This window comes from Coffea arabica, chromosome 5c (assembly GCF_036785885.1).
Source record: "Coffea arabica cultivar ET-39 chromosome 5c, Coffea Arabica ET-39 HiFi, whole genome shotgun sequence".
NCBI classification, from domain to species: domain Eukaryota; kingdom Viridiplantae; phylum Streptophyta; class Magnoliopsida; order Gentianales; family Rubiaceae; genus Coffea; species Coffea arabica.
The window spans coordinates 11,043,823-11,058,301 of record NC_092319.1 but is presented as its reverse complement, the minus strand read 5'-3'; the positions used below and the strand labels follow the sequence as shown (position 1 = coordinate 11,058,301).

At 35.7% G+C, this 14,479-nt stretch overlaps 2 protein-coding genes across 2 annotated transcripts; one reads left to right on the top strand and one right to left on the bottom strand.

Annotated features, from left to right (window-relative positions):
* The first annotated feature begins 97 nt into the window (after nucleotides 1-97).
* Nucleotides 98-2,392, top strand: LOC113690116 (uncharacterized). The gene is made up of 2 exons (XM_027207939.2): nucleotides 98-213; nucleotides 684-2,392. The coding sequence occupies exons 1-2, from the start codon at nucleotides 205-207 to the stop codon at nucleotides 2,151-2,153; spliced, it is 1,479 nt and encodes a 492-aa protein (XP_027063740.1). The 5' UTR covers nucleotides 98-204; the 3' UTR covers nucleotides 2,154-2,392.
* A 4,834-nt stretch (nucleotides 2,393-7,226) lies between these two features.
* Nucleotides 7,227-10,025, bottom strand: LOC113691099 (probable E3 ubiquitin-protein ligase XERICO). The gene is made up of 3 exons (XM_027209301.2): nucleotides 9,770-10,025; nucleotides 8,827-8,893; nucleotides 7,227-7,890 (listed from the first exon to the last, which is right to left on the bottom strand). The coding sequence occupies exon 3, from the start codon at nucleotides 7,875-7,877 to the stop codon at nucleotides 7,419-7,421; it is 459 nt and encodes a 152-aa protein (XP_027065102.1). The 5' UTR covers nucleotides 7,878-7,890; nucleotides 8,827-8,893; nucleotides 9,770-10,025; the 3' UTR covers nucleotides 7,227-7,418.
* Nucleotides 10,026-14,479: the final 4,454 nt, after the last annotated feature.

Below are 14,479 nucleotides of genomic sequence, written 5' to 3'. Positions count from 1 at the left end.
ATCACACATGGTTCCACGTGGCATCATCTTAACACCCTAACAAAAATTTAGTAAAAAAAGCCCTACCAATTATTATCGCATCGAAACCTTTGACTGCATTGCAACATTAAAAATCCATAAATCATCTTTCGGAAGAACACACACTCCTACACACAGTTATGGTGATGGAAAGTGTGTATCCTCTCCTCATAACCAATCTGGATCATGCATGAGGTAAGACATTAGAAACCATCTTTGTAGTTTCTCATTGCCATTTCCAGATCTGTAAAACCCTTTGATTTCCTGCATAAATCTTGTGTTTCTTGGATACCTGTTTGCTTCGTTTCACTTGGGTGTTGCTGTTTTTTCCACTGTCATTGTGTTTGCGGTCAATTTTTGTATTTATTCTTTTTGAGCTTGGTTATAGTGGATTGTGATTCAAGAAACCTCAGAAAATGTATGGTCGATCTCAGATTTTGCTCTCTAGGAATGGTAATTTTAGGCCAGAAAATTTAGGACCCAATGCATTAGCAATGATTGGGAACCTTTGTTTCAGCATGTTTGTACTTGGGGTCTTGATTTTTACCATAATTGCTGCAACTTATAAACCTGAAGACCCTTTGTTTCACCCTTCAACAAAGATCACAAATTTTCTTACATCTACTTCCAATGCCACGTTTAAATCTGATACTACTGTTGTCAAGACCGGTGAGGACTTTATGGCTGCGAATCAGACTGCATTTGCGACGTTTATAAACATTACTGATGTGGAGAATGCGGTGCCTGAGGCAGCCACTGAGAGTAGTAAAGACAGTAATGATCGTGAATGTGAGGGGAAAACTGATGAACCTGTTGATTGCACTGACCCCGAGATATTCCATCTGCTGATGAAGGCTGCTATTGAGAAGTTTAAAGATATACATTTTTATCGGTTTGGAAAACCGGTGCGTGGGAATGATGATAGTTCCTGCCACATGGCATGGAGATTTAGGCCTATGGAAGGGAAGACTGCTGCATTCTATAAAGATTACAGGAGTTTTGTAGTTTCTCGGTCAGAGAATTGCACGCTTAGTGTAGTTAGAATTGGCGATTATCATTCTGGTGGGAATGCGAGGAAGAGGAAGAGGAATCAGAAAGGATTTGAGAAGCCAATGGCACAGGCACCCAAACAGACAATTGTCCTCCCTGAGGTTGGCGAAAGTGTGAATGATACACTCCCTGTGGTTGAATCAGAGGGGTCGTTCAGCCGTGGCAAGTACTTGCTTTACACCAATGGTGGGGATAGGTGCAAGAACATGAACCATTATCTTTGGAGTTTCATGTGTGCGTTGGGTGAAGCTCAGTATCTGAATCGGACTCTTGTAATGGATCTGAGCATTTGTTTGAATAAGATATACACTTCATCTGGTCTGGATGAGGAAGGGAAAGACTTCAGGTTTTACTTTGATTTTGAGCACTTGAAAGAGTCAGCATCTGTACTAGATCAGGGTCAGTTTTGGGAAGATTGGAAAAAATGGTATCAAAAGGATGGATTAACCCTCCATCTTGTGGAAGACTTTAAAATCACACCAATGAAGTTAGTTGGTGTTAAGGATGCTTTAATTATGAGGAAGTTTGGGTCTGTCGAGCCAGATAATTACTGGTTTAGGGTGTGTGAGGGTGAGACAGAGTCTGTTGTCCAAAGGCCTTGGCACTTGGTATGGAAGTCTAGACGGTTGATGGACATTGTATCATCTATTTCTTCAAGGTTAAATTGGGATTATGACTCAGTTCACATTGAGAGAGGGGAGAAAGCTAGAAATAAGGAGTTATGGCCTAATCTTGATGCAGATACATCCCCTGAAGCTCTTCTCTCGACCTTGCAGGATAAAATTGAAGATGGCAGGAACCTCTACATTGCAACAAATGAACCGGACACAGCTTTCTTTGACCCTTTGAAGGATAAGTATGCCACCCATTTTCTTGATGAATACAAAGATCTGTGGAATGAGACCAGTGAATGGTATGAAGACACAATGAAACTTAACAATGGAAATCCTGTTGAGTTTGATGGTTACATGAGGAACGCTGTCGATACAGAAGTTTTCCTCAGGGCAAAGAAGCAGATTGAGACTTTTAATGACCTCACAAAAGATTGCAAGGATGGCGTTAATACCTGCACCGCTTCCAGCTGATTGATACACATGAGGTTCCATGTTTTGCTGCTGTATCATTTCTGCCTGTATGTTTACATTCCATGTGGTTTCCCTTGAAAAGTTTTGGTTATTGGTAGTTCAAATTGTTGAGCTCACTGGTGTATTGTAATTTATTGGTAGTTCAATTTACTAGATTGTTTCATTAATCAGCATCCTGTAGTAGTTTCCAAATAACAGTTGCATTTAATTATACCTATGTACTTGCCATTTAGTATCAACTTGGGTCGCCATTTCTGTCTATTTGGTCAGCAATTTACATACTTTTTGTCCTTCAACGAATGCTAATAATTTAGGCTCCCTCTTTTATTACAATTGAAAAAACTATTGCAACATATACGCTGAAGTAGGTATAACTGAAGGAAAGGGTAGTAAATTTGCAAAACTAGCATTTGTTCCGTTTGAAATGAAGATTACTTTGAAAAATTGTCCCCATATGTGTGGACTGCGACTAAAAAGGCTGCTTTTGCAATGGATAAAGGATGACAATATACTTATATACAGCAGACCTTTTTTCTTTTCTTTTTTTTTTCAAGTCAAAGTATGCGGTTTGTTCTTGCTTTATGCAATGGAAAGATAAGGTCCATCTGTTCCATATGTATCATTTTTAGTTCAATATTCGCCACAGTTGTTCTTGCTTTATCCATAGGAAGATGAGATCTATCTGTTCTATAAGATGACATGTCTCATTGCAAACTTGCCTAGCAGTAGCAGATATTGAATTCTATAAGGCATTTGTTAGTCTTTCTAACCCTGAATTTATTTCTTTTTTGGCTGGCAAAATGTTCCTGGGCATGTCAGATCTTCAAATCCTAAGGTATTTTTAATTTGCAAATTGGAGTGGGGAGCCTTTGACAAACTCTTTCCCTTGTCATTTTTTTCATTGTCCACGGGGCTTGGAAGATGGCTGGGCCAGAATGCAGTTTAAATGCAGTAGTTGTTGTTACTGGCCTATGCTGAATTATCACTTCGTGAGCATGCTTTGTTGTAGACTCTTTAATTTACCACTTTACTGCAGTTTCTTGATTTATATTGAGATATATGCATGGAATTGATGTGGTCTCTCCTGATTTCTGGGAATTGCTTCTTAGATTATGCATATGCGATTGAGATAACCAAAAATCCTTGCTATCCCCGACTGAGACCACCTCTGTTATCTGCTGAATGCTCGGTGCATTATTTGAAGGTAGTTTTTCATGTTGCTGTAATTGTTGTTATCATCATTATATCTGTACTTTCCTGTAAATTTACTGACTTTTCTAGCATGGAAAATTCCAATTTTAAAGGACATTGGAAAATTGCAATGAGCAAAAGCATGGTGATTTTGCTTTGAAAAGTCATCAAATCAGCCTATTGTTGGATTTTCAGGGCTTCTGCTTTTAGGTTGTCATTCCTAATCTTCATTGTGTAAAGTTTTGCTCTCTACAAGAGGTTCAAGAGCTATAATACTCTAGATGTTAGTACTTTTACATTTTGATTACGATATATCAGTTCATCTTTTTCCACTTTTTGCACAAAATGTCCCTCTTACAGAAAAACATTTAACCCGTTTTTCACACAGGCAATTTTTGTCTCTAATGGTCAAGCACTTCACTGGATTGATGCCAATTCTACAATGTTTCTGACTTAATCCTTAACAATGAACATAGTTGCATCGAGATGAACTGGCCAGAATATATGTTCAACTTTGTGGAAGCATTTGGGCTTTTCTGTGACAGAAATTAAAGTAGTCAAATTTTACGCATTAATCATATATAGGAGCAAACTGCATCTCTTATTAACAGAAGCCGAAGCAGATTAGGTACAAAAATGCCTACTATAATTCCAAACACGATTTGTGATGAATACGAACCATTCAACCATAGCCGAATTGGCTAAAGTCGATTTGATTCCGCCAGTAACATCAAGTTCAAGTATACATGAGAAATTCCCACGGTAATATCAAGTGCACATGAGAAATTTTGTTCATATAACAGAATTTGAACACATGAGCTTTTATGAGAAAGTGGTCCGTCTTTACTAACTGAATCAACTTGTGTTTGTCCTCGTTCGTCTGTGTGTACTAGTATGTACATGTTACATATAAATATATCTATCTAATTATGTATATAGGTGGACCTGTTTACGTGGTACTGCTTCTTATAAAAAAAATAAGAAAATAAAAAGAAAAACACTAGAAGGTTTTGTAGGTAACTCTGTTTGTAAATGGTGTAACTTATTTTCAATAATGTGTAATTCTAGAATAAAATTTTGTAGATCCCACACATGTTGTTAAAAAGGAGGTACAAGATGAGATCTGGACCGTATAATTTTTTTTTTTTACCAAATCTTGGCCGTGAACTGTCAGAAACCGTTCTTGCCCCTCTTCCATTAGTTTATGCCGAATTTCAATCAATCCAACTGGATAGAACTGAAACTAGAAACCCCATTTCCAGTCCACATGTAACAACATCAAAGGTGGACGGAGAAATAATTTAGGGGAATATACTAGTATAATTTAGATTGTAAGGTACACACCTTCTGTCACTCCCGACGGGCGCGTGCGGGCTCGCAGCGTGACACCTTCCACATGTAATCTCGAACTACTGCAGCCAAAATTTTTTTCTTAGGTGGCTCTAATTAAAATAAAAAGTAATAATAAAAAGAACGGTGTAAAATTTAGGATTTACCATCACCTCACGTTCAAAATTGGAAAGAGTAAATAACGGGCCTTGCTGTTTAACAATTGGTTAGGGGAACCCTAGAAAAAAAAGAACAAAAAATTCCCCAAACTGCAAAACAATGCAAAAACCTTTCTCCCCTGTTTCCCTTTGTTGCATTGACAAAATAGGAAATATCAGAGCAACTCTGCCGCTCATATCCTGCATTGTTATCAACAAAGCACATATTCCAGGTAATTACAAATCCATGTATATTTGGGGTCTTTTTCTTTTGTTTATATTTTCAGAATTTATAACAATGTGCAATGATGTTTCAATTGTTCGTTTTGTACAACATTTTAACCATATTGATGTCATTTTCTTTAACCAAAAAAAAAAAAAATCAGAATCCACCCAAGATAGGACAAAAAGAAATCAATTGCAATGATTTGAAGCCAAATGATTGATGAACCTAATAGTAGTATCGTACAATTTCTTTTGCATCGAAACTTAAAAGCGTGATTCCTTCATAGATTTCAGAAGATTTTCATGAACTGCACATCTTGGAATTGTAGCCTGCATCTTGGAACCCCTTGTATTTATTGTATCTTTTGGGAGAAATGTTGGAAGATTTGCATTGTAGCACCTATGACAAAGACTGTATTTGGGATAAAACGGTGGTTGGAGACGTGAGACCTGGTAAAAGAATCAGGCGAAAAACTTTTTTATTTGCAATAGCTTTAAGATCAAACAGACAACTTTTACCAACTTAACCAAACAACTGGAAGTGTTACACTCTATTTCTATTATATCTTTTAAGCAACTTTTATGTTAGAGGTGTTTGCCTTTTTGTATTAAACGTTGATGATCATACAACACGTTTAATTGACCCACATAAAATTATAGAGGACACCCAGCAAAGGTGTCTAAAATTCAAGGTTGGGGATGGATTTCTTCCATGAGACTGTGAGGTGTCTTTGAAAGTGTAAAATAGGTGCATTTTGATACATTATTGTTATCTAAAAGGAATTTTATTATTCCTAAACACGCTTTTGAATTATCTTTATAGATCCCGTCTACGTTTTATCTCAAGTGCATCACATCGCAGTGAGCAGCACAATAAATAACTCTTTAAGCTAATAGACTAATGGATGGATACAAGGATGATCTTTACGGATGATGATCTGCTCATGAAATGTTTAGGGGCAAGTAGTTCACTTTCATAATCTGATGCATCAGAAAGTGTTTCTAATCTTCATGTGGTTTTAAATTTTCTCCTAGTTTGTCCAGTATAATACAGGACAAGGATGGCTGAACAGCCAAGAATGGGGGAACAACCGGAGAAGCCAAAGATAGTTGTGCCACATATATGTATGGACACGGTGAAGAGGTCATCAAGAGAAGCAACATCAACGCCAACATCACCAATGTCGTCGAGGAAACAGTCAAGTGTCAAGTATAACTGTCTGTGCTCGCCTACTACACACGCAGGATCTTTCAGGTGTCGATACCATAGGAACACCAGCTTGGTTCACAACAGCATGTCCGTTGGCTCCAAACTCTCCGAATTAGCGGGTAAATTCAACTGACAAATGTATTGCTTTACAGCAGCATTTGGCAGCAGTTTCGCAACCTGAGGCCGTCTGGAGTAATGCTTGGCACCCTTGTGATGATTTGCATGTTCTTTGTTCCTCTTCCATGGAAGTTGACTGGTGTGTGTGGCAGGACATGGTTTGGGGATTTAACACCACCTTGCTAGACTTGCTTATTGGTTGACTTCTGTACTTCTTGATGATGTGTAATATAGTATGCGTTTTGTGGATGATTGTTCTGCGAATAGTTCAGTTTTAACTGCAGCTTGCAAATATGTATACACAATATATACATGTATACACACACACACACACAAATGGTTTTATATGTTATGACAACCCTGGTGCACAAAGCAGGGAAAGCAGCGAGTGTCTCTTGACAAATTATTCAACTGTATTTTCTTTGGACCATACTGTAACTATGGAACTCGAACCATTTTAACAACCTTTAAACCATTTTGTGGCTATTGTCTGTTTCAACGGCAAAGACATGCCTGTTCAAAGCTTTTGTTCCGTGATCAATTCGTCTGCCAAGCCATGGCTGGAAGGATTTGCACATTTACCCGAGAACTTCCTAGAACAACGCATCTTGACTGGAGGAAGAATCCCATCTCAGCTGCCCTAACAGGCATCCTGAAAAAGTTTGAACTCATAATCACATATTACACTTAGATGCTGATGCCTTGCTGCTGCTTTCACCCTAAAATTTTTGTTCAATATCTTGTCATCAGAAATTATTTAGCAATTATCCTTCCCAGCACAGGATAAATAAGTAGCAGAAATTATTATATCAAGAAAACAATTCTAGAAATGAGACCAGGGTGTTGCAACAAACTCAGATCAGAAGCTCAACCGCATAGAGCATAAGCTTTTGACAGAATATACAATACAAATCTTGGCCACAAGGACCCGTCACCATGAAGGACGCAAAACAGGGGTCACTACAAGCAGTAAATTGTTTGTACACTGCTATGCTGTACAACTAAAGACACAGTTTCAACAGTTTTGTATTATGCTCACATAGGACAAGTGTTTTCAAGCCCTTCTTGAGGTAGCATATAATTCCGGCAAAGAGGACATGTAACATGCCAATATTTCAACCACTTTTCCAGGCATAGTCTATGAAATACGTGGCCGCAAGAAAGGTGGTTAATCTCTGCATCTGGCTCGAATTCTGTCAGGCAGACTGGGCACTCATGGCGGGGGCGACTGCAGCTATGGATTGAATCATAACGAATTGCTGGAGTTCTGCTTCGGAACTCCTCCATATAGGACTCAGAGGGGCTTCCACGACATTCTAATGATTCCAAGGTGTTGTCAACGGAATAATCTTCCCAAGCTGCAATGTGAATGCCAACAACCTGAAGGATTGAACGAAATATCTCCTTGACTATGGAGATTGATATGGCTGTGTTTACTAAAATTACACAAAACACTCCTCCATCGGCTGGAGCTGAGTAAGGCGAAAGACCCATGGCAAAATCAAATCTGTTAGATGCAAAGAAAATGTCAAAAACTAACCAGACTTTATAAAACAATGCAAGAAAACGGGTACAATGTTAAAGGAAAACTGATAGAGTAACAATCAGTTTGACACCTTTTACGCAAACAAATCTAAAACTGCAAAAGTAGTCTGAAGTGATGAGATGATTGTAAACCAGCTTACATGAAATAGCTGTATCTTTCACATTAAAATGTAACCATGGGCCATGAATTGTTTCTGTGACCCAAGCTCCTAAGCCATTACAGAGACACTAAGTTCCCATACCTTCTATATTTCCTTTATGCCCAATACTTCAAAAGTTGGAAAATTTATGCCTACTAAATCAACAATACCTATCATATGAACTTAGAACAGTTTCAAAGCATCCCAGTCTGAACAAAACCAAAGTCTGTAGTATGTCCCTTGTGAAGCTTGTTGAAGCAATTTGAAAAGAGATTCTCACATTTCTTCTATATTTCCTTTATGCGCGGGACTTCAAAAATTGGAAAAAAATATGCCTATTAAATCAACAATACCTATCATATGAAACTGAAAACAGTTTCAAAAGCATCCCTGTCTGAACAAAACCAAAGTCTGTAGTCCGTCCCTTATGAAGCTTGTTGAAGCAATTTGAACAGATACTTCAAAGGATACACCAGTTAATATATTCATCTGATCATCTCCAATATTTCACTCTTAAAAACATTGAAGGTGGTCCTTGACAAAATTCATGTGTACACTACTTACATGCCAGGGAACGAAAATGTCAGAAAATACTTATTTTGTTTTGCATGAACTCTGTCTTAAGCTCCATCAGTACTAACTGTTAATCTAGTTTCCTATAAAGCATTCAAAAGAATCATGGTATTGCAAAGAGCAACTAAACATAGTTTTGCCCCATTCACAGGACAACCAAAACAGTTGCACTAACAGCAACATACCTTGTGATTCTTAGGCAAAATCTTGATCGGACTTAGAACCCTAGTAAAAGCGACAAATAAAACAGACCTGCAAAAGAGAAATAACACATGGTCAAAAGGATGACTCATTCAGCCATCAAAATGGTAATGTGTGAAACCTAAATTTGACATGCCAGGATGACAGATTGCAGCTTGCAATGAAGATGAATGGCCAATATTCAACAGCTAAAGGATGAGGTGGGACCTTTAAAGAATTACATAGCCTGCTAAATGGTGAAACAGAACTTTTTCTAAGTCAAATAAGCTAACTAAAGATAGTGTATGCATTTGATCCAGATAGTATATATCTTATTCAAGACACACAAGTTTCTTGTTCTTTCCCTTTTAAGTTTTGTCCGGCAATTTTACGCCAAACAAAACCAAATCATTTCACGTTGCTTTAGCCCATTACAGAATATGCACATTCCCCTATGCCTAGACATCCAAATGAAAGAAACCAAATCCCCACCCTCATCTTCTCCCAGCTCCATAACTGAAGATAAACAAGAAACAGGGTAAAGGGAAAGGTCGTATGAAGAAAGCAGACATATTTTCTTAAAAGAAAAACAATACCTAGAAAAAATGGAAAACAAAAGAAAAAAAAGTTATTGGGTTTGAATGATTGATGACGGTATTTGGTTCACTTAAATTCACCGAGAAATTTAGCACTGAAGAAGAGTGATCCAAGAAAAGAAATCAGTGTCACAGAATCTTGGAAAAGGGCTCTATACATAAAAAATCAAATTTACCAACAAGGGATATTTAGCAGGAAAGATAACAAATCCAAAATCACCAGAATTTTGGAAACTTAAGATCTATAACTAGCGGTAACAGATCATGCAAACCACCTTTCTATGCAAAACATATTTCCAAAAAGAGATTAAAAAGTAAGGCTTAATTAAGAGAGGAAAAAGAAAATACTTACAAGGTGAGCTGGAAAAGCTACAGAAAGTTAATAATTTGGAGACTATTGTTAAAGAAAGAAGCAGGGTGGCTCTGAAGGGGTTGGTGAGTAGAAGATATTGGAAGGATTGAGAAAGAGGAAGAGGGAGCTGATAGCACATAGGATCCCGAGACGAGGGTCTGAGGAGGGATTAAGACAGTGGTTGTGTTGATAATAAAGGCTGGCTCACGCTGCCGAGCAAATGGGGCAATCATATTTTATGCCACCCTTCAAGATCAAGACTTCCTTATTTTTATACATATATAAATGTATACACCCCTAAAACTCGATAGAAACACTTATTATTTATTGGCCCACCACTACCATTATTATCACTTTTCTCATCCTCCAGGCTCCATCCATTCCTTGCTGGTAGCTTTCTATTTTCTTCCATTTAGTCCAATGATTAATTTTTTTAAAATTTTTTTAGGCATTGGAGGGGTGGAATTTGGAAAAATGGAAAGAGAAAAGGGAGACTTAAACTCAAGTTTAAGCTGGCTTGAATTGTGACTTTTGTTAGAAAAATTTTAAAATATTCATTCAATATATTTTTCAATTACTTCTTTTATTTTACGTATGTCACATTGTTACAGTGTATTTTTTGAGGTATATAAAACTGTGATAGTGTATATAAGATTTACTCTTCTTTTTATTTTTTTATAAAAACTCTAAAAATTTAATATCCAAACGGGCTAATTTCTTGAGGTATTAACTTCCTCGACCTATTTTTAAGTTTTGTATGTTAAAGCTATATTATAGCATTTATTGATTGGCAATAATATCATTAAAGATACCATACTATTTTCGAGCCTTTTTTTTTTCCCTTTTTAGTATACGAATGAGCAAATTCGTCTCTCACTTTTTAAAAAAATTGTATTTCTTTGTATCCATATTTAGAATGATGTAAAATCATCCATTACATTTTGGAAACCTGCCAATTTTGTCCGAGAATCCAATTCTGACCTACTTTCTGGCTAAGGGTTGTATGGCCCAGCCACATGCATATTCTAATCTAGGGCAAAATGGGAAGATAAAAGTCTTTTGTCTAAAATGAAAAGAGAAAATGACCAATTTCGTCCTCTACATTATGAAAAATAATTTTTCTTGTTTCTAAAATCGGGGCTGTTAAAGAAATGAGCGGCTTATGAGCTCACAGCTTAACTCAAATTATATAAGTTTGACCTTGGCTCATTTGTTTAATTAAATTAGTCGAGCTCAAACATCAAGTTAGGCTCATTTTTCTAAATGAGCCTGGCTCAACTCATGAATAGTTTGGGTATGTTCATCTAGGCTCATTTGTACATTTATTCAAGCTAGTATTACTAATTTTTCTTAGTAATTATGTAGATTTATTTTTTTCTTGATTGTTTAGGATTTAGTTTTATTTAAATATTAGAATATTCTTATATTTAGAAAACTTTTTTCTCATTCAATAGACAAATTAAATTGGTTATAATTTTTTGGTTGCAAAGTTGTATAAGATACTCAAGCGCATTTGAGCTTTTTCCTTTTTTTTTTTTTTTGTTTAAGTCTAGCTCACTTATGTCATACGAGTCAAGTTTGAGTTCTAACTCGATCGAGATAATTTTAATGAGCCAAGTTCGAACACAATTTTCAACTCATTACATAAACAAACTAAGCTGGGCCGAGCTCGACACAATGACTTAATGAGCCGAGCTTGAAGGCTAAATGTTCGGTTAAATTCAACTCGTTTGTAGCTCCATCTAATTTTTGAAAGGAATTAAAACCATTCTTGATAGCATACCAATTTCTTTCCAAAACTAAAATTTGATCAACTTTTAGGGAAACAGTCGGCACGATCTAGCTACTTCTATATTATTTCACGGCTATTTAATTATTTAAATGATGAAGACAAAAGAAGACGACAAATTAACCTCGTTACACCAATGACTAATACATGCTTGATTATTGAAGAATATAGTTATGCACGTACGCCGAAGATGTTAATTCGTCTATGGATTTGTTGCTATAGTAATATATACAAGTCTAGACAAAATCCGTCTACGTTTCAACAGTGTCTGCTAATGTTGTTTTGTTATTTTTTATGCGACTTTTATCTATTGTTTCATCAACAAATTCAAGGACAAATCATTCTAGTTTTGGGGACATGATTAAATTTGCTTCAAATAATCAACATGTATCAATCAATGAAACCGCGAGATTTTTAGTTTGACTTCCGCTTTTATTTTCACCAATTGGTTGACTAATAGCAACTAAGATGACATTGACACGGTTAGAGCTTACGACTCTCAGGCGAAAGTTGATTTGGTTTTGGTTTTAGGACAAAATTATAAGTTGTGATGATTTGGCATCATTTTAAATGTAGTGGATGGGAGAAGGTTGGATTAGGGCGCAAGGGGGTGGATTATAAGTAGGAATTCTTGAATTTAAGACCTTCTACTCATTAAAAAAAATTTAAAATAAAAAAATATAGTGGATGACAGAAAATATTTTAAAATGCAGAGGGACAAAATTAGTCATTTTCTCTTTTAATTTTTGGAGGGAAAAAAGTTTGTTTTCCAATAATGCCCCTAATTTATGTGGTTGGGACAGGTGACTCTATATTAGAAAGTTGATCGGAGTTGGGTAGAGATGGCAATGGGTAAGGTAAAATCTAATATCTACGGATACTCAACCTAATAGTTAATCCAGATAATTCATTACAGTTTGATAAGAGAACCGTAAAAACCCGAAACCCAATAAATTGACATAAAACACACACACACACACACACACATATTGCACATGAGCATATGTTGTGCCTTAATTTTATCATCCAATAACGATTATTGATTGACCCTCAAATCCTCTTGCTTATCATCCCATAAATCCTCAACCTCTCAATTCTTATCATTTTAAAATTAACGTAATGTGTTGATTTAACATGATGCATGTATTAATTTAATTTGATAATAGTTAATTACCTTTTTCTGAACTATTCAAATCACAGGTAAAAGGTATCCGATGAATAATCTAAACTCAAGATTGAAAGGATTTGGTAATGAAAGTTAAAATCCGTAGAGTTACCCGATAGGGTTTAGTAAAAGACATAGACATATGGATTAGGATTTAGTAAGAGAGATTTTTTAGAGTACCTAACTCGCTGCCATCCTTGAAATTGGGTTTTGAGTAGTTTCAAAACTATAAGAGATCTTTTTTTTATCGTTTTAAATGTTAGTGACACAAATAAGTCTTTTCTAAGAAAGTGAGGGGCGAATTGGGTCATATTACTTTTTTACCCTTCCTCTTTTAATTATTTGCATACTTTTTCCATGTTTTAGTGGACTTTATTAGTCCAAATCAATGCGAGATACATACTTTAGGCTTTTATTTACACTTTCAATGCTACATATAATCCTACATGTTAAGTTAGATTTCTGTTTCCTCATATCCTACTGAATTTAAGAATAATATGTTGCCTTAGCAAATGGTTTAACATCAAATGTAGCACAGAAATTGCAACATATGACCCAAAACTTGTGCTAATTAACCGGCGGATCTAATAATAGGGGACAGGGAACGTGGGACCGTATCCCTTTAAAATAATTGAAATCTACATTTATATCCTAAATTTTATAAAATTTTCGATATTCCCTTAAAAACATTAAAGTTTTCCACTTAATTGTTAGTTTTTGCTCATCAAAATTTGTATAATGTATAAGGGTACTTATTTAAATGCACATTTTTACTAATTTTGCTCCTCCCTCTCCCTCAGAAACTTAACCTCTAAGTTCTACCATTACCCTAACTAGTCCAAAAGTCGAAGCTGCCACGACTAGCCAAATAGAGAAGGAAAAAGAAAGAAGAAAAAGCCATTGCTTTATGGGTAATACAAATTGTGAAGGGACACATGGAATTTTGGAAAGCTTCTTTTATTTTTATTTTTTTCAATAGAGGAGGGGAATGTAAAATTTAAAAAAGTGGGGATACATAGAAGGCTTCATTTGCTTTATTCACCTGCATCTAATAAATTAGAAAGATTTATAAGTTAGTTTTCTAAGCAATGTTATGGGTAAGTATTTTTTATGAATTCTTTGCCGTTTCCTCAAAAAAAAAAATATTTTTTTTTTGGCCATCCAAAAACCCACCTACTACAATGTCATAATCTATTTATAGAGATGGTTAGTTTAAGAGAAGGTATTTAAGTAGTCATGATGGTATCTAGTGTACGTGAGAGGGTTCGAATTTAAAATCTCTTACTTATACATTTTTTCCCAAACCACTCAACTCATCCCCTCTCCTCCATAAGTATATAAACTTGAGTAGTTAATGCTAAAATAGTAAAAGTAAATCGATCTACCAGAGGTATAGTTATTGCAAATTAATACACAGTTGGCCTTAGAAATAATTAAAAAAAAGGAGAGAGTTTATACACAAGCAACACAACTAATTAAACGTGAAAGAAGAATGAATGTCCTTTTTTGCCTTTTTGCTTATGGAAATTAAAGAATTGCAATTGTCATCTTCAATTTTAAATTTAGCTCAATGTTACTGTGTTTTTTCTTTCATATTAAATGAAACTATCATAATATACCCTATTTTATACCCACATACTTCTACCACCTCAATTTTCATTGCACTGCAAGCCAAATTAGGGTAGTGAGGTAATGTGGATGCCAATTTTGGTATTTTAATGCCAAGATTTGTTTCAAGGTTTTTTTTCTATTAACC